We start from the raw sequence: 25047 nt of genomic DNA on the forward strand, positions 1-25047 counted from the left end.
ACAAGTGCTTAAACACCAAAAGACGTATATATATTTTGTACTTTTCAAATAAACTGGTGGTGACCAAGATACGATAAAATCGTTAAGAAATCACAACAGCCAGGTAAATATCTTAAATGCAAAAGAAAGTGACCTCAAGAGAAACATGCACAGCTATTCCTGGCTGGCCATTTGTTTCAAACAGCTATGACATTTCCTATTCATTACCTATGCAAGCGAGGAAAGCGTTTAAAAGAAAACATGCAGGTTAAAAAAAAAAAAAAAAAATTGGTCTCACTCCTTGTTCCACTGCTTTTGAAGGGACAGCTTTTGAAGACAAGAATACATTGTATGGGATCATTACACCACATTCAAACTACAATCTCTCATCAGGACTTTGATAGCAATAATATTTAGACAACAAGTAGAGCCAACTGTTTGGACAGTAGCTGCCACAAGGTTGGCATTGTTTCCTTTCCTAATGCTATGTTTTACCTTGCAAATCTTCATGGGTCACGTTCTGTGAGGTGCTGGGTTATGTCACCTCCTAGTCATCTCCCCAAGCCCAGAAGCAACTCCCAAGGTATATTCACTGTGGAATCAACAGCATCTCTGCTTCACACTTTAAACCGCAGTGTGAGTTTTGGACAACAGCTTACACCAGTGAGGGCTGAGTGGGAAATTGTGGAAAACTCCCCACCCCACCAGTGACCTACATTCAATTTTTCACTCTACTCCCCTGCCAAGGGCACAGGCAGTAAATCCTCCGTAAAGTCATTTACATATTTTGGTAAAAAGTGGATTATGTAGTGCACTGAATTACTCAGCTACTATCAATTAGCCACTGCAGGAAACACACATCATGTGCTTGCACAATGTCACTGATGTATTTTTGTTCAAATCAGTTCTACTTTAGAAACACTTTAAACCTTTCAGCATCTTAAAGTTGATTTTTGGGGAATGAAATATATTTATGAGAACTAGCCTTCAATTGGTTTTCTTAAGTAATTCTGCCAAGTGTCCCTTACATGTTCACAGAACAAAATGGTTTTCAGTTAAAGATATATTCAGACCTATATGCAATTCTATTTAATTTGGGAATTTTATTAAGGTTAAAATTTGCATATAAAATACGCTCAGAATAGCACCTTCCAAAAATGCAAATAATATACTTCTGTCAGCTCCCTCAGCATCACACTGCATTGTGCAGTGTACCTATGTTGCTACTTCACATCAAAGGCTCTTTACAGGCAGGACTTGAGACCTATGCTGGCATATTACAGTTTTAAACTGTAATTGGGTGAAATCTAAGAACTGATTTACTCGTTAAGGTTAGCAGTAGCTGAAGTGTGTCATTTAATTTCACTTTTGTTAATCATTTCATTTGACAATACTTTTAATTTCTTCTGTAATACTACTTTCTACTTAGCAACTGGCATTATTTACAACTGTTTTTAAAACAGGTTCCCAAGTTTATCACCTAATACATTCATCATAAAATTTTACACTGAATGATTTAATTATTAAATGGTTATTTTGGAAATGAAATCCTCAGTTTTCAACCACCTTTGAAATCTCACAAAGCCATGAAAATCTGTTTAACAGAACTTCTCCAAATAAATCTCATGTCATGCTTCACAGTTAAAAACATTTAAGATCCAACACCTAAGATTCAGTATTTCTGCTGTAACATGTTTGGACCAAAAGAAAAAGCCATATCCTTAAATACACTTAGTGTTTGCACAGAAAGACACGTTAATTTTCCCAGCAAGATAGTCTTTATGATCTCAATCACCTACAAACAATATAGTCATTTATAAATCTGAAATGCTTATGTTGGAATACACTCTTCTGACTTATTTTTCCATTATCAAACTACTTCAAGTATCCATCCTTTTCAAAGGCATGCAGTAGCTGCGCATCTGACATTTATTCCTAACACAATTATTGTGTCAGAATGAAAAACAGCAGAACACAATTCTTTATTAGCAAACACCTCTCTGGCCTTGTCACCAACATGTTAAGTAAAAGCCCTCTAACACATTTTGTAAACATTTCTCATTAACTTGTACCCATTTCCTTTTTATTAAATACTCAAACATTGTTTCCTGCTGCAAACCATTGTTTCCTGCTGCAAACCATTCACTGCAGGTTTCACTTTCTATTGAAATTGGACAGAAAAAGCAGTGAATGAAATTACAACCAATCTAACTACCAGAGCATTCTTCAGGCTAAACAAACCCTGAATTTTTAATACTTATGAAGAAACAAGCAGCAACTACTGTCTTTGAAAATATATTATTATTTGGGACTTTTCACTTGAGTACACTTCTGCTTTACAGAGGAGAACTACCAACCGTAAGCAGCTGGCAGGTGGTCTCCCCCTTGCCTGCACGAAGAGGGGGACTCTACAGACTGAGCAGAAAAATCACCGTCTGGCTTTCCACCAGCATACTAACATCTCCCAGGTTTGGCCCCACGATGTCATTAGCAGCTCGTCTTGGAAAATGCTTACACTTGCTTGACTAACTCTTCACAGGAAATCCCAACACGGCGTAAGAGATGGTTTAAGCCACCATCTCCCTAGCTTGCAATTTGTGCCTCTTGGGTAGAGTTCAAGAGTGGCCCAAATCTCTCTGGTGGGCATTTAGCACAGACACCCTTCAATAATGTTTTAAACTCATGAAATACCTATATCTAGAAGCTAGAAGACATCTGTCAGTAAAAGAGAAGTTTAGCTATTTCAAATCATTCCAAGAAAAAGATAGGAGGAAAAAAATAAACTTAATAATTACATTTTCTCTAACTTTTTCATATTGGAATGGAGCAAAGAAAGTCACTAACTTTATTATTTTAAAACTATGCATAGATAATGTATCAAGTTAATTGAATTGATGTTGTCATCATTAATGCATACAACAAAAAGGTATTTGGCAAGCAATATAGGGACTGATAACTATTTCAAGTTGCTCACTTCTTAATATCCTTTTTGTTTGTTTGTTTCTGCTTCTTTACCTCCTAATCTTTGATTTTTATCAAGATGCAGTCAGCTAAGATTCCAAATGAGCTGCAGGAAACAATGAGAACGCAGATAATAGTGCAAAAATGTGTTCTAGGTAATTCATAGTGTTGCTTGTGTCAGTCTCTTGCTCAAACAAAAGGCCAGGCACAGAGGAACAGCACTGCACATTAGGAAAAACACAGTTCTCCAGTATCATAGTAATTAAGTTAAGTTTGTTGTAATCAAAACTATTCAAGGATGCACCATTAAGAAACTGAATGCCTTCTTATGTAGACCACACAGAAAATCACATTCCATTTTAAACAGGGTGCCCAGCTTACTATTACTTTTCAATAAGCATCCTACTGTATCTTGAACATAACCTTATACGGCTTATTTCAAGCCAGATTTTTTTTTAATAAATCAAAGATCTTCTCAGATTGTCTTCTGTAGTCTTTATTAAACTCTCAAGTAGACAAGTAGAACTGAAATATGTCAAATGGGTCAATTCAGATAGATCCTGAGCTAGAAAATACATAGCAGAAGAAAAAGAGGTAGAGACGAGTAAACCAAGAAGGAGCATAAAGGCCCGACATACATAAGAAGTGATAAGGCACATATTAAAGAGCTGAATTAATACTTTTACAGTAAATACAGCATAAACAAACAAATTATGAAGACACATTCCTTAAATCCGAAGGAATGTGGTGGCATACTATTTCAACAAGAATAGTAGACCACTTTCTGCATGCTAATTAAGCATGCTAAAGTGCATCAACACTAAAGCACCTTGTACAGCCTGCTGTCCCCTATTACCTAAAAATCTGGAGATATTGTACTATTTCAATACAGCAGACAAGCACACAGGCTGTCCTTGACCTGCTTGTATTTCAATACTATAACCAAAGCTGCTCTGTCACTTCATCTCTTACCATCATTTAATAGTAACAGTGGCTTACTTCTTCAGATACAAGAGTAGCCAAATGTTCAAAACAACGCACCCAGCCCTGTAAAAAGACTGTATTTGAGTCCACATGGCTTAATGAAACATTAGATTTGAATATGACTGTCACAGCAGACAAAGTGTAGTCCAAACCACTCGTGAAGTTCTCTCCCTAGAAATTTTAATATAAATTCTAAACAAAGAGGAGACAAAGCCTGAAGATGACTTGCCCTGGCACAAGTCTTTCCTCATGATCTAAAAACGCATGTGCAGTTAACCATGTCAGAATGTACCATTACAGAGTATTAGTATACAAATGAAAAACACAGTTTTAGACCTGAAATGGACAGCACCTTAAAAACATCGGCTCTCATAAAACAAGCCCTGAACTCAATGCAAAGTCCAGTCTGAGACTGCCATGAGGTAAAATTAATTAAAATAGGAAAACATCCAGGTAGTTTGGGTAGCAATAAACGTTAATGGTAAAACATTGTTGCCACAGATGTTAATGTAACTTTGCTATAAGCCTTAAAGCTCATCGCTCTGCGGATCGGATCAAGTCTTCCCTACCTAGGCTGTGGGAAATTAGTTAGGAAACCAGAACAAATGACTACACCAGGTTTACCCAGTTCCCGGCTAGGGAAACAAAAGGTTGATGTGCAATGGATGGTCTTCCCTAGAGCTGAGACCATGCAGTGATACCAAGTTCTCTTTCTTCCCTTCATCACTTCCAAAATATAAAAGGATGAACAGGAACAAAACAAAACAAACAAAACGAAACAAAAAAACCCAACACACACACCCAGGAAGCAAATGTCCCCCCAGCTCAAAAGAGGCAGAGGATCATTAAGTGAGTAAAAATTGTAAATCCGTTAGCTCTACAACTGCGCCCTACTTCAATTTCTGACTTGAATATTTAATTTGCACCACTGATGACAAAAATAAAAGTGCATTGGTCCAAAAATCATGAACCAAGACTTTGTAAGTTCAGTGGAAAAACCAGTCTTGCATCTTAACAAGATGTGAAATTCAAACACAATTTGCAACAGGCTTTTTAGGCTGATGTCAAGCCCATTTCATGTGGTAACTGCAAATATCAGAACGACCAACAGGCCCAGGTAACTGCGATAGCCCTATGCTATTTGTTTCTAGAGACATTATGATTTTATGCCTATGTCATTTGAATCTCAAAATCCCAGAACAGAGAGAAGAACAAGCAGAGAACCCAGGAGGCAAGCAGGAGAATCTAGGTCAAAGTGGGAGAGGTATTCTCATAGACATTAATTATACTGCAAGCATGAGAGCATGGAACAGCTTATACAAATTGTATTTCAACTTGCCTTTCCCCCCTCTTCCATCTGTCCGCTGCACTAACAGAAAACTGTCATGCTTTTCCTCTTTTGAAGCCTCCAGACTTTGCAGAAGAGGGAGAAAAAACAAACAAAAACCCCACGTGTTTCCAGACTTCTTAGAGGGTGAACAATTTCACTATCACAGAAAAAAGATACACACAAAACTCTTCAAAGTTCATATGGACTTCATCTGCAAGTCACTCACTTATTATCTTTTGGTTTTATTTATAGTTTATATTTGTGTTACTTTGACCAATATTTATAAATTCAGGAAGTTTTGGGTTTAGTTGTCAGTTTCACCATCAACTTTTGGTTACTGAAATCCTTGTATTGCAAGTACTGCAGGGAATTAATTCCCTATTTAAAAATAAGATTTAAAAACATTTCTATAGACAAATGTGTGAGAAGACATAAGTCTTAAACCCTGTTAAATTTATTCAAGCTCCAACTCTCCTCTTCCTCCAAAACTTCTTCCGCCTCAAAGCGAAATTCATGCTACCAGAATTCAATGCTATGAGTTCAGTGTCTCCAGGATACGTGAATCAGATACACCTAACATTTGGACAAGATCATCTTAACCAAGAAACGTGCTCAGAAACTCAGTTTTATTCTCTCATATTAGCAGTTTCTCATTAACCTTGACTTTTCAAGCCTGGTCACATTTGCTGAAAAACTGAACAGAAGCCTACATTATATAAGGACTCAAAGTCTTCTGATACTTCCAAAACATTCCAAGCACTCCCTGAATGAGAATTTTTCATTAATGATCAAATACTTGTGGTATGTTCAACACTTTGTGATGTGGTCAAAAATGAAGATCATCATTACCGTTTTCATCAACTGGAAGCAAACATTATAATTTGAAAAAGTTATGACAAACCTTTAAGAAATTCATGAAGACTCATTTGGAAAGACCAGTGAGGTGATAGTCCACTAATATTCTGTCACAAGAATATTCAAGACCATAATCCTGAAGCATTCAGGCCTAAATATATAAGCTCATGTAAAAGCTATAAACTCATGCTAATGGTTCTGGATTTACTGAAGTTATATGCCTAGCAATTTGTACAGACTCTTTGGTGATGATCGCTGCAACAAATTATTACAGATAAGTACACTAAATTTATCTAGTGTTTGTAATGGTTTCCACTGTCACACCACGGCAATCTATTTCTATACATTTTCAAGGACTTTTCAAAAAGGTGGTTGATGAGCTATACCATTATTCATCCCACTCATTCACCCACCTCATCACTTTGCCCAAAACTATGATTTATGTTCTTTGGGGCTGGAAGTCTTTTTTTTTTTTATGATTTAAGGTAGGCTTTTAGGGAGGCTACTGAGTGCTGGGCCTTTATGTAACTCTATTATCCTGGTTTCAGCTGAGATAGAGTTAATTTTCTTTATAGTGACTGGTATGGGGCTATGTTTTGGATTTGTGCTGAAAACAGTGTTGATAATACAGAGATGTTTTAGTTGTTGCTGCACTAGTCAAGGACTTTCCAGCTTCCCATGCTGTGCCAGGTGCAGAAGAAGCTGGGAGGGGACACAGCCAGGATAGTTGATCCAAACTGACCAAAGGGCTACTCCATACCATATGACGTCATGCTCAGCATATAAAGCTGGGAAAGAAGAAGGAAGCGGGGGGGACATTCAGAGTGATGGTGTTTGTCTTCCCAAGTAACCATTACACGTGATGGAGCCCTGCTTTCCTGGAGATGGCTGAACACCTGCCTGCCCATGGGAAGTAGTGAAGGAATTCCTTGTTTTGCTTTGGTTGCCTGCACGGCTTTTGCTTTCCCTATTAAACTGTCTTTATCTCAACCCACGAGTTTTCTCACTTTTACTCTTCTGATTCTCTCCCCTATCCCACAGGGGAGGAGTGAGCGAGTGGCTATGTGCAGCTTAGTTGCCAGCTGGGGCTAAACCATGACATCTATACAAACAGAAATGGTATCTAACAAGTAAGATCTTCCATATATGTCAAGCATTTCAGCAGTTTTGCAACAGGCTAGTGTTTTCTTGCTCATTTTGTCCAAAGCATTTCCATGGAGAAGGAAGCTGAAACCTGTCCATATCTTCTGCATCTTCACTCTCCCACATTCACAAGTACACCTTGAAGGAATTCAAGCATCATTCATCCCAAACCAGTCCATCTCACTGAAACATTTGAAAACATTACAATGCTACTCCTAAAAGCAATTGTACAGCTAGTTTCTTGAGCAAACCACTAAGCTTGTTTTTTTTTTAACTCTACCACTAGAAGAGCTCAGAGAATGAGGATACAGAGCTCTGTTTTTAATGACTGTCTTGTTTTTACCAGTTCATTTCTCTTTCTCCATTTTAATATCTTTACAAAAATATGCCATAATGTCTTGGCATGTTCCCCAATGTTCTGCAGGTTTAATATGACTCTATTAGTGAAAGTGCTCATATTTTGCTCTATTACCTCAGTCATTAAATTCACCAAATAAAACGTGAAACAGCTGAGGTTAGTCTCAAAAGCTTCAGTTTTATTGAAGATTTCCTAAACACTTTTCCTCCTCTCTCTTCCTGGAAAGGTATATAACTTTTTATAAAAACTGTTGCTGTTTGTTATGTTGATTTTGGTGTGTGTGTGTATCATGCACATCTGCCTGATCTTCCTGGAATCCTGGGAATACTAATACACCAGGATCCTCAACTTCAGCATGACTTTCTGCTGCATCATAGCCCGGATTTCCTTTGCGCTAAGACAGTGACTAAAATGATCTCAGACTACGTGACCTTAGTATATGCACTCTATTTTCACAGCAGTTGCTTGCTTTCACATAAACTAGCCTTTTAAGTGTCACTGGAGAGTTAGCTACACTAGACATTATGTTATATGCTTTTAAACAATTAGGTACTTGTTTGATTGGTAGCAGTCGATATTTGATCCCCTTGTTTGTTTGTTTTTTTTTTTAAAATCATGATTGAATATTATATGTTATTTCTAGACATCTACTGCAGGACCCCTACTGGGGAGGGGAGGGTGTCTATGGCTATGTTCATATTAGATCAGTTATATCATAAAAAACACTCTGTGCTCAGTTATACATTGCTCAGAATATTTAAAAGCAGAGTACACAAAGTTCTTTTTCTGACAATATCTGGACACTGTTTTCCCCCACAGGACCTCAAACACAGCTCTCTGAGGCCAGGGAACATCTATTGACATCAACTAATCTTCAGATTCCCATTTCTGCAACACATGAGTTGCAAACTTCCTTCAGAGAATAGGGATAGCAACAATTTGTTGCAGCATACCGAACAGCAAAGACTGCTGTTCGAGCAGTGTGCACGGCTCACAGAGCTGAAAACAAGTATCAACATTATTTGTTGATTCTGGCACACAGGTAGAAAGGAAGAACCTGACAACCCTGTGCTAGTGAAAAATGACTCTCCAGCATGGAATTCGTAATGAAAACACTGTCTGGCACCCCATGTGCGTGGGAGGGCATTTTATGCTCTGTCAGGAACTTAATGCAGCAACAATGAAATGTACTGATAGAAAGGTGAGTGAGTGGGAACGGGTGAACACTGTAGAACTCAAGGAAAAACAAGTTTTATGTAGTTTTAGAAAGCATGATTTAAGAACCTTCCTATTGCTGTGTAATGTAGCCCCTCTTCTTTCAAGTACAGTCAGCCTAAAAATAAGAAAATCTGTGCTATTATACCTGAAACAGAAGAAAACCCTCATCTTGTAACAGCTGATATCAATATTCAAACAGAATGTACACATTAAAAACATACTGATGGGGTTACCTGCTTCCCTGTTTCTTTACCTATTCTCTAACTATCTACATGTTGCTACTTCAGCTTCACCTCTGATTTCCATCCACACTGCATACACACTTCTTTCTCTCTAATCACTGAGAGATCAAAGAGTCTCTGCAAAGTGGAGCACAAAGTTCAAGTCAAATTTTCATACATTATGTCAAAGCATCTGAAAACATATTAAATGCAAGTCTCACCATTACATCAAACGTTTTGTAACCAGTATTTCAGAAGGCTGTTAAAAGTCTTATGACTATATAGGCAGCGTACAGCTGCTACTTCTACCATGCACAAGGTTTTGCTGCCGTTCTTTAAAAAGTTGAAAAACATCAGACTATTTTTTAAAAATTACAGTTTCCATCACCAGGTGTCTCATCTGATTTTTGCCTTCAATCTTATTTCCTTGAAGGCACATTGTTCATTTACAGTTGACACATTTCTCCTGTTCCCTCCACTAGCATACTTAAATAGTCATTGAAATATATCGTATTAAGCAGAATATTCCATCGTAAGACAACAAATTCAATAATAATTTCTTTATAAATTCAATTGAAGCATTTAAAAGTACCAGATATACAAGGCTTATGGAGTCACCTCAGCTACAGGTTATTTACATCTCACCACTAATAAGTACTTGCCAACTTCTGACATCTCAAGACAGCTTCCAGTACATTCAAATGTGTTAGAGGCTGTGGATAATGCACACACTCATTCCATCACCTATTTGGTCAACAGTCTGAAAAACAGACTGTTTCTACACCATATTATCCTTTTTGTTTGTGCTTGTAATCATTTTACGATCATGCATATTTTGTACACATTTAGGGAGAGCAGTTCAAAGAATTATTTTAGAAATGGCAGAATGACTTGGTTGCAGTAGCAGGAAAACTCTGCGGCACTGTCTTTTTGGCCTTTTGCATATATACAACTTCAAGAAGGCTGGAGATTTAGGACTATATTGGGGTTGTTATTCATAGGAAAAAAATAATGAAGGGGAAAGTTGAGAAGCAAAGAACAACTTGAAAAAGATAAGCTTTCTTATTCTCACCACTGCTACTAGCAATCAGAATTTCCAAAGCAATAGGTACATTATCAGCTATGCAATTGAAATCTCATGCCACTTTACAGACATTCTCAGCTAACTGTACAAACATGACACTTAAAACTATAGAAATAATGCTGCATAAGGCTAGCTATACATTTTAATATAGTTGTAATTTTCCCCTCCACTTTCTTAATGGCCTCAAGTTCACCAACTGCTTTAGGAAGCTGACTACATGCTCATTTGCAGAGGCTAGTAAAATATACAGATCAGCCTATCTAAATACAGCATACTGCACCCTCCACTTGTGTGTGGCAAGCTTCCACACAAGCACGCAATGGAAACAGCTGAACAGCAGAGCCATTATGCACCTAAAAGTGTGCCCAACACATCTATTGCAAGGATTACACAGGCTTGTTCAATTTAGCGTCTCCACCTCTGCACAAGCAGCTGTTACTGCGCACAGTTAGCCTCATTAAAGAACCCCACACACCAGTGTCATTCAAATTTGTCACTGCATTTTTACCTGGTAGCTTTCCAAGAAAGGTGACAAAGGCCACTGAAGGGGCCGAGACTAGAGAAATCACTGCTTGTAAGCACTATCACCATTGCTAAAACTGAAATACGAGTACCAGGAATAATTAATCTATCTGTGCTATACTGTGGCAACAAAAACAGTAAAAAATCCATGTCTCTGTATCCAATTTTACTTTGGGAAGAGAAATAAAATACTAAATATCAAGGATTGAAGACAGTTGTGGTTTTTTTTAACCAATTGTTCTACTTACATAAAATTGTATTCTAAAATAAATTTTGTTAAAATTACAATTAAAGAGTGCCGAAAACATATTTGTTGGGTTAAATTCAGCCTTAATTCAGAACTTGTTTACTGGGTATTCAATGATGCAGCAATAATAATTTGCACTGCAAAATACTTCTTCAAAACTAGACTGTATTAAACATAACCACCCTGGGTTTTTTATGTGGCACAAAATGTGAAACTCTCAGCAATTAATTAGAACATACAATAGTAAAAAATTTCTGTGCATTAGGCATAGGTATCAAAGATTTGAAACAAGCATCAAGATACCTGACTTATTAAATACCTTAAATAAGACATTGTTAGCGCACAAAAAAAAAAAAAAACATCAAAACCAACAATGTTAATTCCTCTCATCTGTTCCGCCAAATCTCATTTTTAATAAGCAATACACTAAGTTTGTAAAAAAGATCACATTTTAACAAAAGCTTTTTCTTAAATATGATTTATGAGGACAAAAGATGTTCAGCATAACTAAAGAACAAGTAGAATTATCAGGTTTATCTAGTTTTATACTCAAAGCACTTAAAACCAGACAAAAGATTCAGAAAAATAATTATATATTTCCGTTAACAGTAATCACTGAACCATTTCAAATGCTCAGTCATATTGCAGACCTGATTCATGCTTGCACTTTTACATCATCTTTACCTCTATGTCTACTTATAAAAAGAGCAGTGCATAAAAATTAGTTAGTAAAAGTATGATCTCTTAAAAAGAGGAATAATGCTTGAAATAGACTAAATTTCAATAAATAACTATTTTTGGTGCAACTTCAGGTAATTTTTAGACCCTTTCCTGTGAAACTAGGGTAATGATACCCTATGACTCAAAAGCAGAAACTGAAGTTGAACTGAACATATGCTGGCAATGACAGATCAAACAGATACGTAGGAGGTTGTGAACAATAGACTGGAAAAAGCTTTTACATATAGAATAACTAATCATAGGCTTACAGAATATAATTCAGGTTGTGTAAATTAGAATATTCACATTAACCCACCATAACTTTATCTGAGCTTTACAGCAGGTTAGAAAAAACAACAGATTTAAAAACTAATTGTCAGAAAAAAAATTTACAACGGCTGATGCATGGGTGAATTTCGAGCACTTGAGACTAAAGAAACATGCTCTGTCCCATGTGGTCTTACAATGTATAGGCCCAGGGTTTCTGATTCCACGCTATTTATGTCAAAAGTGATTTCAGCAGAGAGCACTCACCCACAGTTTGCCATCTTCACACATTTCATCTACCTTTAATTCAGCATCTTTCAATCCCGTTTTTTAATTTGTCTATGCTTTTCACACTGTCAGAATTTTCCTACCAGGGATTTTTCTCTGCCCTTTATTAGCCCCTCCAATGTAAATCTAATTCTTCTGCTTTCTTAGTTCTTCCCCACTGTTTTTTTACTAATGAATGCTCATCCATTAGTCACAATTTCTATACCACATCTACCATGAAAGTCTTCTATATTCAAGCAGCAGAACACAGGTGTTACTCAAGACATAATTAAAAGGATCCTTACCTTTCCAAAATCTCTCACGTCAAACAAATCGAATGCTTCAAAAAGTTCACTTTTCTTCATCCCAAATACTTCACAACATGCCGAAAGAAAAGTCCTTATATTCTTCAAGCAAAGAAACTGGGGGAAAGAAAACAAAAATACTAAGTGTCAAGTGTGTCAATTAGCAATTTGTGGGCTCACTTTGGTCACAAATAATTGCATTGGTCAATTTTGTATTGGTGAATTTTGTAATGTAAGTCAGCACTTCCACTATACTGTGATCTTCCACTGATTCTCATTCAGCCATAAAACTTCCCTTCAGACTCAAAAGTGTTAATCAAATTCTGAGTAGACATTTTGTGAACAGAAACTATTTTCTCTCTTTTTATGTAAACAAAGAGAAATGACAATATGCTACTAGATACAAATTAGTCTAAATACAGACTTACTTTTCAGTTCTCTACAGACAGCATAGAACAAAACAAATAAAATTACCTTAATAAAATTACATTAATATGAGAAAGTTATTCTTCATGTATACATCAAGTGTCCTCAGCTGTTAAGATAAAAGTCTCGTTTGAATGTTTAATGAACACACATGCACTGTCTTAACACACTAAAGACATTATGAATACATATTCTCCATCTGGAACACAGGAGCAGATGAAATTTGCAATTGAGAAGTCATTACAATTTATCTAGTGGAGATTTAAGATCCTCCAATCACCTTGACTTCTGTACTGAATCAAAGGCTATTTCCCTTGAAGTTACCCACATGCGTCAATGATGATCTGAGTCTGGAAAAGAATAAAGCTCTCCACAATGCTCTCCTTATAAGGCTTTTAATGCGTTTTCCTGTAGACTATTTTTTTGAAAGACCTTACCAGTACAAGAGACAATAACTATCAAAAGCATTGCAGTAACTAAAGAGGGATAGCTAAAAAGTGCAATATCCATTCTTGATAACGATTAGCACCATAAGGTACTAGTACCTTATGAGGACATTAGCTCCATAAAGATGGTGGTGTAGAGTCTTACGATCCACTATGCAGTACTGTTCAAAAGCAAATACAATATTTATAAGCAACAGTATTTCAAATGACCCAGCACTGTGCTTTGAATATGCATTTTAAAAGTACTGATACAGCAACTCAATATTAAAACTGAGTTCCTAGAGTTCTCCACGTTATAGTGGATTCATAAGAATGAGGATCATTTACATAAGGACAGATTATAGAAATGCTGTATGTTCCAACTTAATGTTGTTTATAAAAGTAGTATTTTCTTATATTAATACGGACTGTCACAGACATACCTTTCCTGAGTGCAAAGTAATAAATACCCAAACTGCTCACTCGGACAAAGTATGTTACTGCTTTACCTTCAGCATGAGACAACAAAATACCAATTCAACAGGGAGGCCCACTTCATATCTTACATAGAACTAACCAGCCAGACACAGAAAAAGCAGAGCACCTGATAGGTCAGATTTACAGCAAGGTTACAAATGTGAAAGCACCAATTCAACAAGACAAGCTTCAGGAGTAGACAACTCTAGTAGATGGTTGTGGACATCAAGACAACAGCCAACAAACTCATCGCAAGCATCGCAAAAGCAATCCCTGCACAAGCTGAAGCTCCCAGGAAGGCATCTGTCACTGACAACTGCCACATCAAGTGTAAGGGGCCACAGATGTACCAGGTGGAACTGTAGCCTCCACCCTTCCCTCCACTCCAAACAGCCCTGTCTGCACATGCTCCCAGCTCACACAGGGCAGCTGGTGCTGGGCTACGTCCTGGGCTGCTCAAGGACAACACTGCATTTATGCCAGACTGCTTTTATGCCTAGTGAAATTTTAAAAATGAGTCTAGCTTGCTTAGTCAATATCACAAGCTTCTCTGGTTTTGCTAAGATTATAATTTTCAAGCCAAAATTACAAGGTTAGAAGGCTAAGAGATGTAAAATGTATGTGCTTCTTCCACCATGACGCTGGCAGAAAGAACCAGAAGATGAGCAGGTTTGGGAGTCCACAGCTTTAAAAACAAGATGGCACATACAAAGTGATTATTGTTTTCTGATTTCTTTCCCCCCAGGTTTTTTATTATTTTTCTTAAAAGCCATCAAGGGCCACTAGGTTTGTCCAATGCAGAATACGGATTCAACTTGAATAGTGATTTACTTTCTTACATTGAAATTCTCAACCACTGACAAATTTTTTCCTCACTGGAGAACTCAGCTTCCTTTTTAAAACCTAAGTTTTGAGTTTAGATTAGTTAGTGCTGAAGTCTGCCAGTGCAAATAAAGCTTACAGCTGCATTAAGTTGTTTACCTCTAAAGAGAGCAAGAAGTTAAGGGACAGACAGGAGCTGTCATGGGCCTAAAATCTGGCCTAGATTTGCTAGAGAGCATTTTAGTGAGTTGCATTTAGCTTCTTAATATAGCTAAAAGAACTGTTTAATGTATCAGCAGTTATGCACAACCAAAATGCCCTTCCCATTCTGCGAAATTTCTCCAATTATTCTTAACAGAGGTCTCCTACAATAAATGATAAAGATGGCAGCATTTTTTCAACAAGATTTATCGGTTTCTTCAAATTTGGAGGGAATTTTGACATCAGCCTTTTGTGTTTAAATTATCATTACTACGAATTATATGCAAAGAGATGGGTGAGCATATTACAAAAAAAATTAAGTTTCCCTTAGCCCACATGTTTTAAAGGAAATTTTAAAGTACCTACACTATAAGTAATAAATTAAATTCTATGGAATATTCTAGCAGAGAGACCACAGAAGAATCTAATCCCCCATTCTCCACCCCCTTTTTTAAAATACTCACTAATTCATTAAGTGGTAAAGTGCACTTAACATGGATCACATGTTAAACAGACTTGACATAATTATAATCTAATATTCAATGACCATATGACAACACAGCAGATATATTAAATTTCTTGTAGGCTCTAGAAATCACAGGCTAAGCATTTGTCAAATCTACCTGTACTTGAGATGGGGCCACATCATCAATGAGTGTGCGCCAAACCATGCCTTTAGCAGAACAGGCCTCCTGACAAAAAAGTCTAACCCCTCTGCTAGTTCAAAGACTGCTTAGTGAGTTTAGTTGAGCATCTAATGATTCAGTATCCATCAATTTTCTCTTGTAAAATGGAAATGAAAGGCTTATTACTAACTATTAAGCTAACCACAGTAGCTACCAGGATAAAACTCTGAGACTACTGAAACCAAAAATGTGTTCATATTTATATGCACTCATTTTGCAGTAAAATATATGAGAAAAAAAAATCTTTAAAAAGAACTTGTTAGATGCTACTCATGTTTTGGAAAAGTTATTTGATTATATTACCCAGAAAACTTTCAGAAAGATTTCCAAAACTTTATATTGCAATCATCTAAAGAAACAATTTTCCTCAATGAAAACAAAGATTTTTATCGCTGTGGTTATTGTATGGAGAAGTACAAATTAGTAAAAGAAACCTCCAAATTAAAAAAGGGCATACACCTAAATTCAAGGAAGTTCTATAAAAGACAACCCTCCTCACTGGCAATAAGAAAAAGGCACCATCAGTCTGAGTCTCTCATTAGTAAGTACAGTCCTCAGGATATTTGGAAACTTACTACATTATTGTGTTTCTTTTTCAAAGAAAAACATTATGCTTCGGCACACCACAAAGGAGATCATTAAAGGCATAAAGAGCAGTTGGGTACCCAGTTCTCTTAGAGATGCAAGGAGAACTAGACATCTCTCACTTGGTCTAATCTCTGAAAGTCTTCTCCACAGGAAGTGTTGTCTTTCAGTACCAGAACTGGTTTCTCTTCATTAAAAGATAACATAACTTAAAAACATTCTCTTGAAAGAGTTAATGCTGCCTTTTATTCTTTTTTTTTTTTTTTTTAATTGCATGGCTATATTAGGACACAGCAGTCCAGAATTCTTAATACACAGATCAGTAAAAATAATGCAGTAGGGTAGTATGAGCCATGAGTCCGAAAAAGTTTACACTAGTAAAAAACATAGCTTGTATCTGGCTCATCTCCTCTCCATGAGAGGAGAGCACACCCAGCACCCAGAGACAGATTGACAAATTTACAACCCATTGGGGTTCAGGACTCTGAGAACAATTTTCAATATTAACATCTGTAAATGATCAAGACATTTCTAAAGCACCCTAATGTTTCACAGCATAAGTAGTTACACTACTACAAACCGATAATATTGTCATTGTCAGGGCTGATGAAATGGTACAACTCTTGTGATAAACCACTGTGTTTTTATGGAACAGATTAGAGTTTTAGTGGCCTCTGGTCCATTCTGCACTGAATTTAATTTTGTAAGAGGCATTAACACAACATTTATTGAAATGAAGTTTGCAAAAAAAGTAGTCTACCACCTAAAAAAGCAGGTATGGTTTATATAATTGGGACTGTATTTGTCTGAACAAATGGAAGAGAGTAGGCAAACCAAATTATGCTAAGTTCCACAGAAGAAGCATGCTGTTTTCTACCATAACATTTGCCACTTCACACAAAAAGAAACATTTATTTGAGGCTTTTTCAACACAGTACATGGTTATGTGTGCTGATAGAAACGTATAGAAATATTTTACAAAGGGTACTGAATAGAAATTACTAATTAGACACAAAAAGCACAGGCAGCACTATAGATGTCCACAGGGAAGAGGGATTTCTCTAACCAGGCCTCTGATGAAGGGAAAGATGAAATGCAAAAGAAAAAAAAAAATCAATTTCATATATCCTCTATTCATATAATCTTAGAGGTATTTCTCAAAAAATACTTTTTAGCACTAAAGTACTTCAATGGAATAAAGGTCTGTTTGGTACAGACCATAATATTCAGTATCTAGATATATCTTTTGTACTAAAAGCACTCCTAAGGGTGTTCAGAGAGCAGCACAAAGAGCTCTGAAGATCAAATTCTGCCATGAGACATTTCTATGAAATTCCAACATAGCAACACCAGTCAGGAGGGTAAAAACAGAAAGGCCAAGAAATGACAAGTATTTACGAAAGACAGAGTTCTAATCCAGTTTCAACTAATTTTTTTTTAAATTACAAATAGCTGTTTTTTCCACTATTGGTATTTATTTCAACCTCCATCTCCTTTTTATTATGGTGACTTAGTCACAAACAAGGAAGAAAGCTTGGGTAGCTGGCATTTTCCTTATATTTGTTATCTGGATCAAAAGACATTCATACTGCATTTAGGACAAACTAGAGAACATACTGAAGCCTGAGCATCTAAGACAGTCTAAATGGATGCTAGGCTATAAAGTGGTACTAAAAACAAAATGGATCACTGCCACTCTATGTCAGGGAAGGTGGTTTTTTCCCCCAGTGTGATTCACTTTTGCTGACATTGTATACCCATCCCTTCGTCACCACACCTCCCAGGTTTTTTTGCATGTTGCATTCACAGCCCCACACAGACTTCAGGAGGTTCCCAATAACTACACGAAAATTGAGGCCAGTTATTCCTAGCTGCCATCACATAGAAGCTATAATGAAAGAGTAAAAACATAGAAAAAGGAGGACTCTGCTTAGCCAATTGTCCACTAAATCCACCTTGCCTCCTGTGGGAGAAATAAGGCATGTCAATCAGGGAAAGTCCAGAAATCTTCCCCTCCTATTCCTCCTCTAAATGGCACCACTTTATAAACTACACAGCTGCAGCTATTCGGCCTTTGCCTAGTGTTTAAACAACCCTGTAGGCATAAACAAAAAATGGTGGGGTTTTATGTAACAGCAAGCATTTTATGACATAAATAGTTGAGGAAAGACCAGACATTCAAAACAAGTATATAAAAGGGAAGTAATCAGATGAGTAAATTTGGCTTCAATTTACACATCTCAGAAGGCACAATCACTTTCTTTTTTTAATTTGTGAAATACTGGTGTTACATGCAAGGAGGCACACACAGGCTTGTGAAGATGGAAGATTTTTCTATCAGTCATTTATAAACTTAGAAAAGCAGAATTAAACAAGAATAGAAGGCAGAAGAATAGAAGAGGAACGGATCATTACCATAACACTTACATGTTCTTCCTACACCTCAGCACTTACTGCAAAACATGGGCTCCTGACCTTTCCTGTCCATTTCTGGGATGCTGATGAGAACAGATTAGCTGGGAATATCTCATTTTGATTTCCACCCTGTTCCTGAGAATATACACAAAAAGGAAACTAATGCAGTTATACCTCTTGAGCAAGAGGAGAAATGTGAAAAGTGCCATAATGGATTTAACTGGAAGAATTGCTTTCCTACATTCTGTCACCAAGACTGATATGTGCAAGTTGTTTCACTGAAAGAAAGCACTGAAACAGAAGAACTTGTCTCCTCACAGTTTCCTTCAAAAGAGTTGGTTAATGCCCTGAGGGTTGCAGATTTTTCTCTTCTCACTTGTTTCAGTATCTGTGGCAACAACTGTGTTGATAGGAGTAACATAAATTTCATACTAACGCTGTCTGAATCCTGCTAAGTCCAAATTTAAGAGAGATCCAGGAACTCCCTACTGTGACCACACAGCACCATCACCTCTTGTAGCCATGAAGTGAAGATACTGTGACAATAGTGAAGCTATGCAGCAGCAAGACCAAAATTGTACCTCAAACCTATATAGGTAAAAAAGCAACAGTAACTAGATACAGACCCAAGGGTTTCCTACATAATATGTGCTCCTACATAATGTGTGCACACAGGAAATGTCTAGCTTCCTTTAAATTCTTTCAGCCACATCCAATAAAGGAAGAAAATTAGGTACTTACAGATACAGCTGCTCATATATCAAGGGCTCCTTTCCGTAAGCCAAGCTGGACGGTTCCCCAACACATCATCTTTGACACGCCAATCCCAAAAGCAGGGTTACCAAAATAGGAGCACATTATACCTCTATTAGATGACACACTTTTTTTAATATCTGTGTGTTCATTAACACTAGATTACTAGGTACTCAAAGCAGGGGCCCACTGTGGTGCTGACAGAATTGCACATTCAGGGTTAACAATTCAACACAGAAATCATTCCTGGCTCCTTCACAGATTTCAGCAGCCAAAGCAGATTAGATTAGTTCTGCTCTGCCAACAGGAGTAATTATCACTATATGCAGTAAAAAATAGCTGTAAGGATTCTAAGTGAATGAAGTACGGACCCACTGATGAAGTCTTAATTCAACATCTACTAATGTCTTCTCCTAAGCCAGGAGGAGAGAAAATAGCAATATCAGAGTCAAGAATGGAAGTTTTAACATTTCTATTGTTCCTATGTGTGCCACTTTTTTTGTAAAGATCTTTAAATCCAGAGTCTCACTGAGGGTAGGCAATGCAAAAGGGCCATAAGGAATTTAAAGACAAAGTCAATGCAAGAGGATGAGTGCTCCTATTTTCAGTAAGCAAATGAAAGCTACAAGGCTGTCTCCAGAGATTTTTTTTGGTTTTAAGTGTCACAAGTAAGCATTATTCTTTTTCTCACTCTTAGATAAAACATATTAACTTGCAAATTAGATTTAAAAAAGAAACTAATGCACACAGGAAGAACACATCACTCACAGCAGAGGAATTCAGTTTTAGGTTCTGCATTTGGCCTCTTGTTCTGCAAACCAACTCCATCATTCAGATGATCAATATTTTTAAAGCTCTAAGCAGGAGCAAACAAGCCAAATATTGAATACCTCCTTACCTTTGCTCTCCAAAAGGTTACAAAGCAGATACACCAATAAAGATGGAGGAGACAGCACACTGAGTTCTGGAACAGGCAGGCTCATCAGGCTTATCAGTACTTCAGCAGCTTACAGCCTATACCTTAGCTCTTTGTGTAGTCACTTAAGAACCATTTTGGGCTAACAAAACATGCAAGACTGGTACCCTTACATAACCGTGAAGAAATTTGCTAAGAAGTGTGCTATGCAAAGAACAACAACAGACATTCCTTAATTCAGAGAATTAAGGAATAGCTAGGGAAATCTGTAGTGTTATTAGCTTACTAGATGTGGGCATTCTTTGATGGCCTACACAATGCATAGGATGCTGTATGAACTATAAAACATATTAAATTCCATTGAACCACTGCTAACACAGTACGAATATTAATAGCATGTTCTTTATTTGCTCAGTTAATGTAGTAATTAAATATTCATAGAAAAGCTCTTAAAATTCCTAACTGACTACTATTCAGTTGCATCTATTACGCTTTGGCTTGAGTATGAAGTTTTGTTTATGTACATTTGCTCTTCTCTGTGCTTCAAAGAAAGAAAATGGAAACTGAAACTTGAATAAAAGCTGAGGAAGCACAACGGATGCTCAGCTTTTATTAGTACTGATATGGGGTGAACAGAGGGCAAGGAAAAAAAAGCTCAGGACTTGTCATGCATTCCTGACTCTCTCCTTGGCTATGCTGGCACTATAGCATTGGTTAAGGAAGTGAGGGCAAAGAAGCATTTAAATTCTCTGTGTCCCTTAAGTACTCCTACAAGCCATGAAACTGGCAACTTCTAGTCAATAGCCACTGAAACACATTCAGTGAACAGCCTCCATGTCCTACCATCAGAACAGGAGTCACTAGGCTGCTTGAAGAAGCAAGAAACCTTTTCTCCTTTACCTATTGCAAGATGAAAAATAAAAGAGAGCTTCGGGAAAGCACACAGTCACTAAACAGATGGGAATTTTTAGACCATAGAGCCCCAACTGCAGGAATTCCCCAAGTGTAATTGGCAAGAGGCATGGGTGTGAGCTCAGGACAGCGGCCTGTTGCAAAGGGCAATTTTTTGAGGAGCCCTTTGTTCCCTGCTAGCAAGATTTAACAAGTCTATTCTGCAGTATCTTGTCAAAAAGAACAGCAATTGGAACACAATACTAAGTATGCAAAGCACACAGAGATTAGCTAGGGGGTTCCTGTGCTTAGTTACCTTTTCAAATGACTAGGCCTATCTGTCTTACATCCCAAAGTTGCATCCCTAAAACGTCTTTCACTAAGGATCTTTCTTTGTGTCTTACAAATGCAAAAAGAAGGAAGACAAAGGGAACATGGAAAACAGTCCTGAGGAGAACAAGAATAGGAGGAAGACAGCAGCAAGGAAATGAAAAGAGGACCACAGGAAAAGGAACAGGAAAGGAACAGACACACAGTGAAACAAAAGTTTAAAAAATCAAAATAGACCAACAGACAGAAAGATCCAGTGGGAAGGACCACTGAAGTAAAAAGGAACTTGACTCGCTAAGGATTAAATTGTGGGAAAATATGAAATAAAAGCCAAACACAAGAAAATGATTTGTTAAAATTTTGGTGTTAAAATGCTTCAGGCAAAACTATTTATGAAACTGCCATTTAAAGTAAGACAGCGGTCACTGTGCTGTAAATTGTATTTACAATTGTGACATGGAAAACACTTCTGTCAGAGGCGGAACTGTAAAGGACACTGATTTTCTGCTAGGATATATTGTCATTGATCCTAACACAGGGCTTCTAATCACTCACATTTCAACTTAGTTGATGAAACATTAGCAGTTGCATGAAACTGTTTTATAGACACAGAAACCTCAAAACCTACACCTACCTAATGTATTTAAACTTATTGGGGGCGGGGGGGGCGGGGGCAGTGAAGGGGGAAGAAAAAAAAACCTAAAACCTACAGCCTAGATACATTTAAACAGCAAAATGAATGGAAAATCTCAAACAAATTAGCATCCTGTGTTTTCATGATCGGGGGGGGGGGGGGGAAATCACACGCACACCCAAACCAGCAAAAAGATTACAGCTACAGTATGAAATACAGATCTCCACACTGGTACTAAAGAGAACACTCAATACATTTGTTTCATACTGTTAGCTTGGCACACTAAAATGCTGTTTCCATTGTATCTTAGTATCTTTTATTTATGACTGCATTTGGTTTTTACGAGTCTCTAATGTTAGTGTAATAACAGGAGAAGACATCTTATTTTGCCTATACCTGTGCAAGTGAAATTAATTTTGGGGTGTAAGGAGTCCCATGAAGGTGTGGCCAAAGACTTTCATATAGGCTAAAGGTCCCTGCACAGAATTCAACTGAAGGATCCACACTTGACTTCAGTTCCATTACAGAAACACAATCCCTTTCGCTATTTCTACCCCACCCCTAAAAATAAGCACCATTGAATTCAGCATCTGAACTGGATCTCCTTTGTGAATAAATTGTGGCCCTAGTGCCCGGACACAGGCCCTACAAGGCCAGACCTGGATCTCAACAATGCAATTCCTTCAAAAAGACTTACAGTGTGGATTTTTTAAGATCATTTTTTAAATTAGTATGTACTGGCTTGTTCTCTTCTAAGCACTTTAAAAGGTCACAAAGACTGTCAACACTGAATCTTGCACAGAAATTCAACACAACAGCAAAAAAAAAAAAAAAATCTTCATCGGGTTAGTCAGTGTCTATTAAAGGTGAACCTAACCCAAATAACTCCTATGCTCTTCTATTTCTTATTTGCAGATCACATAGATCATGTACTAGGTCTACGATTTCCAACAGGAAGTAACAACATTCTTATTATTATTCATTAGTGTTAACATACATGATTTGTGAAATATTTTAAATGTTTTCTTGAATTGCATATGAGTAGTCTTTTCCAAGCTCCTGTGATCATGGAATAAATTCCTAGCAAGACCTTAAGGATGTAGTACAGCTCTGTACAAATTGCCAAATACGAATACGGCTGTCCTCTAGTTACCTATTTTAAAAATCCACTGTTCTATTTTTGCTGGTGTGTCACTTCAGGTTTGCAGTTTATTAGACCATGCTCTGTGGCAAGGACAGGGATTTCCAATATATTCAAAGAACAATTCTCAAGGATTGCAAGGCAAGTAAGTAGAACAGCTAAGTCCAGAAGCCCAAGCCCAAACCCAAACTACAAACCAGCGGGAATAGCCATGAATGAAAAACAAACTCCAACAATAAATTTGCAGGATTGGAAGTGAAAACTCAGTGGTCACAAAGCGTACTGGCTACATTTTTACACCTTGTGATATTCTCTGGAGCTTCAACATCAGTATGTTGAAGCAGCACCAAATGTCATCTTTCATGCACTGAGCGCCGTACAGTTCTGATCTCAAAGGCTGAGAAAGGAAGTCAAACTCTTTAACTGCTCAAACTTACCATACACTTGCATGGAGTTCCATCTTACTTAATAGGCTGAGAAAGTTAGATGCTTCTGCGATCTTTATTACCACATATATTGCATTTGAACATTTCCCAGTAACAACGATTAATCTCTTAAAACCAAATTCAGAGTTTGCTTTACTGGTCCCAGATTCTCACGCAATTGTAAGTAGAGCAATGGTTACCAGATATATCATTTTTTTCTGCTCAGTAGTGAAATAAAATGACCCAGGCTAGGGTGCTGCACAAAGCTCACCTTCATTCACTGAGCAAGCACCAGGTGTTCCACCTGTGTTTCTGTCCTCAGCAAGGATGCTGAAAGATTGTCGTGTCTCCAGACCCAAACCTGAACCAAGGCTCAGACCAAGTGCTGAGCTCTTCTAACAGCCAAATAGGCAAACCACGGCAGAAAGCAAAACAGCTCAACCTGTTTAACTATTTAACAAGGGGTTTTTGTCCCACTCTGCAGGAGGGGCTTTCTGCCCCACTGCCTTGTATTAACGAAAATTAAGAAGAGGATGGCCCTAAAATCTGTATTGCTCTCCATCATGACAGAGAGGAAAGTCATACAAGTTTATAATACAAATATTTCAACTGCCATTCCATTGTTAATGGAAAAATCATTTGTTATATGAAGGGTTTTTTAATATCTGTATTGAGGTGATTTCACTTCTGAAAATGTCTTAAACTATAAGCTTTCAGCACATATGTAAAGATTAAAGCAAGAGAACTTCTAAGTATGATTAAAAATAGGGAATAATGATTACACTACATTATAAATAAATAGTTATTACCGTATAAGTAATCTAATCACATTACTTACATAGTAATAAACATTTATTTATAATCCAATTATAAACCTGCAGAAAAAACACTCCTCTTCCCAACACATCAAAAAACGGGGGGGGGTGGGGGGTGGGGTGGGGGGTGTACGCAGGAACAGGGCCTCCATCTTTTTCAGTCATTAGGCCACTGCACTGATGCATGAGAGGCAGGACACCGTCAGCACGCTGACCACCACGGCCTGTGTTGCTTGTGTTGCTCTGCTGACTTTCCCAGCAGCTTCCCAGAGGCGCTGCTGGGCTAGTGAGGGCCTGGGGGGACAGCTGCCAGGGACAGCCCCAGGACAGCCGGCACCCGCCAGGAGGGAGGGAGGCCTCCACCATGGCTGCTGACCTCCACCTGCCGCTGGAGGCCTTTGGCCACGTGCCACCCTTCCCACAGCCACCCACCCTGCCCAACCCCTCTGACTACTTCCTGGCGAGCCCATCAGGACCCATACAACACAGACAGGCTGAATGCTAGCCAGAGTAAAGATAAAAGATTGTACCGGATGCAAAGTACTCCAGTGCCCCAGCAGGCCTCATACTTCAGAGGTTTATGAAACAACTTCTAAGTAGCTGATAAAATTGTCCAGGATGAGACAGGCAACCCCAAACATCCA

At 37.6% G+C, this 25047-nt stretch overlaps 1 protein-coding gene across 1 annotated transcript in view; it reads right to left on the reverse strand.

Annotated features, from left to right (window-relative positions):
• The window catches only part of VAV3 (vav guanine nucleotide exchange factor 3), a 175577-nt gene that overhangs the window by 129436 nt on the left and 21094 nt on the right, over window positions 1-25047 (reverse strand). The window contains exon 2 of the mRNA XM_072867909.1: window positions 12462-12578. Coding sequence (XP_072724010.1) covers window positions 12462-12578 — 117 coding nt within the window. The remainder of the gene's footprint in view (window positions 1-12461; window positions 12579-25047) is intronic.

The sequence above is a fragment of the Ciconia boyciana genome, chromosome 7 (genome assembly GCF_034638445.1).
Source record: "Ciconia boyciana chromosome 7, ASM3463844v1, whole genome shotgun sequence".
In the NCBI taxonomy this organism is placed as follows: Eukaryota; Metazoa; Chordata; class Aves; order Ciconiiformes; family Ciconiidae; genus Ciconia; species Ciconia boyciana.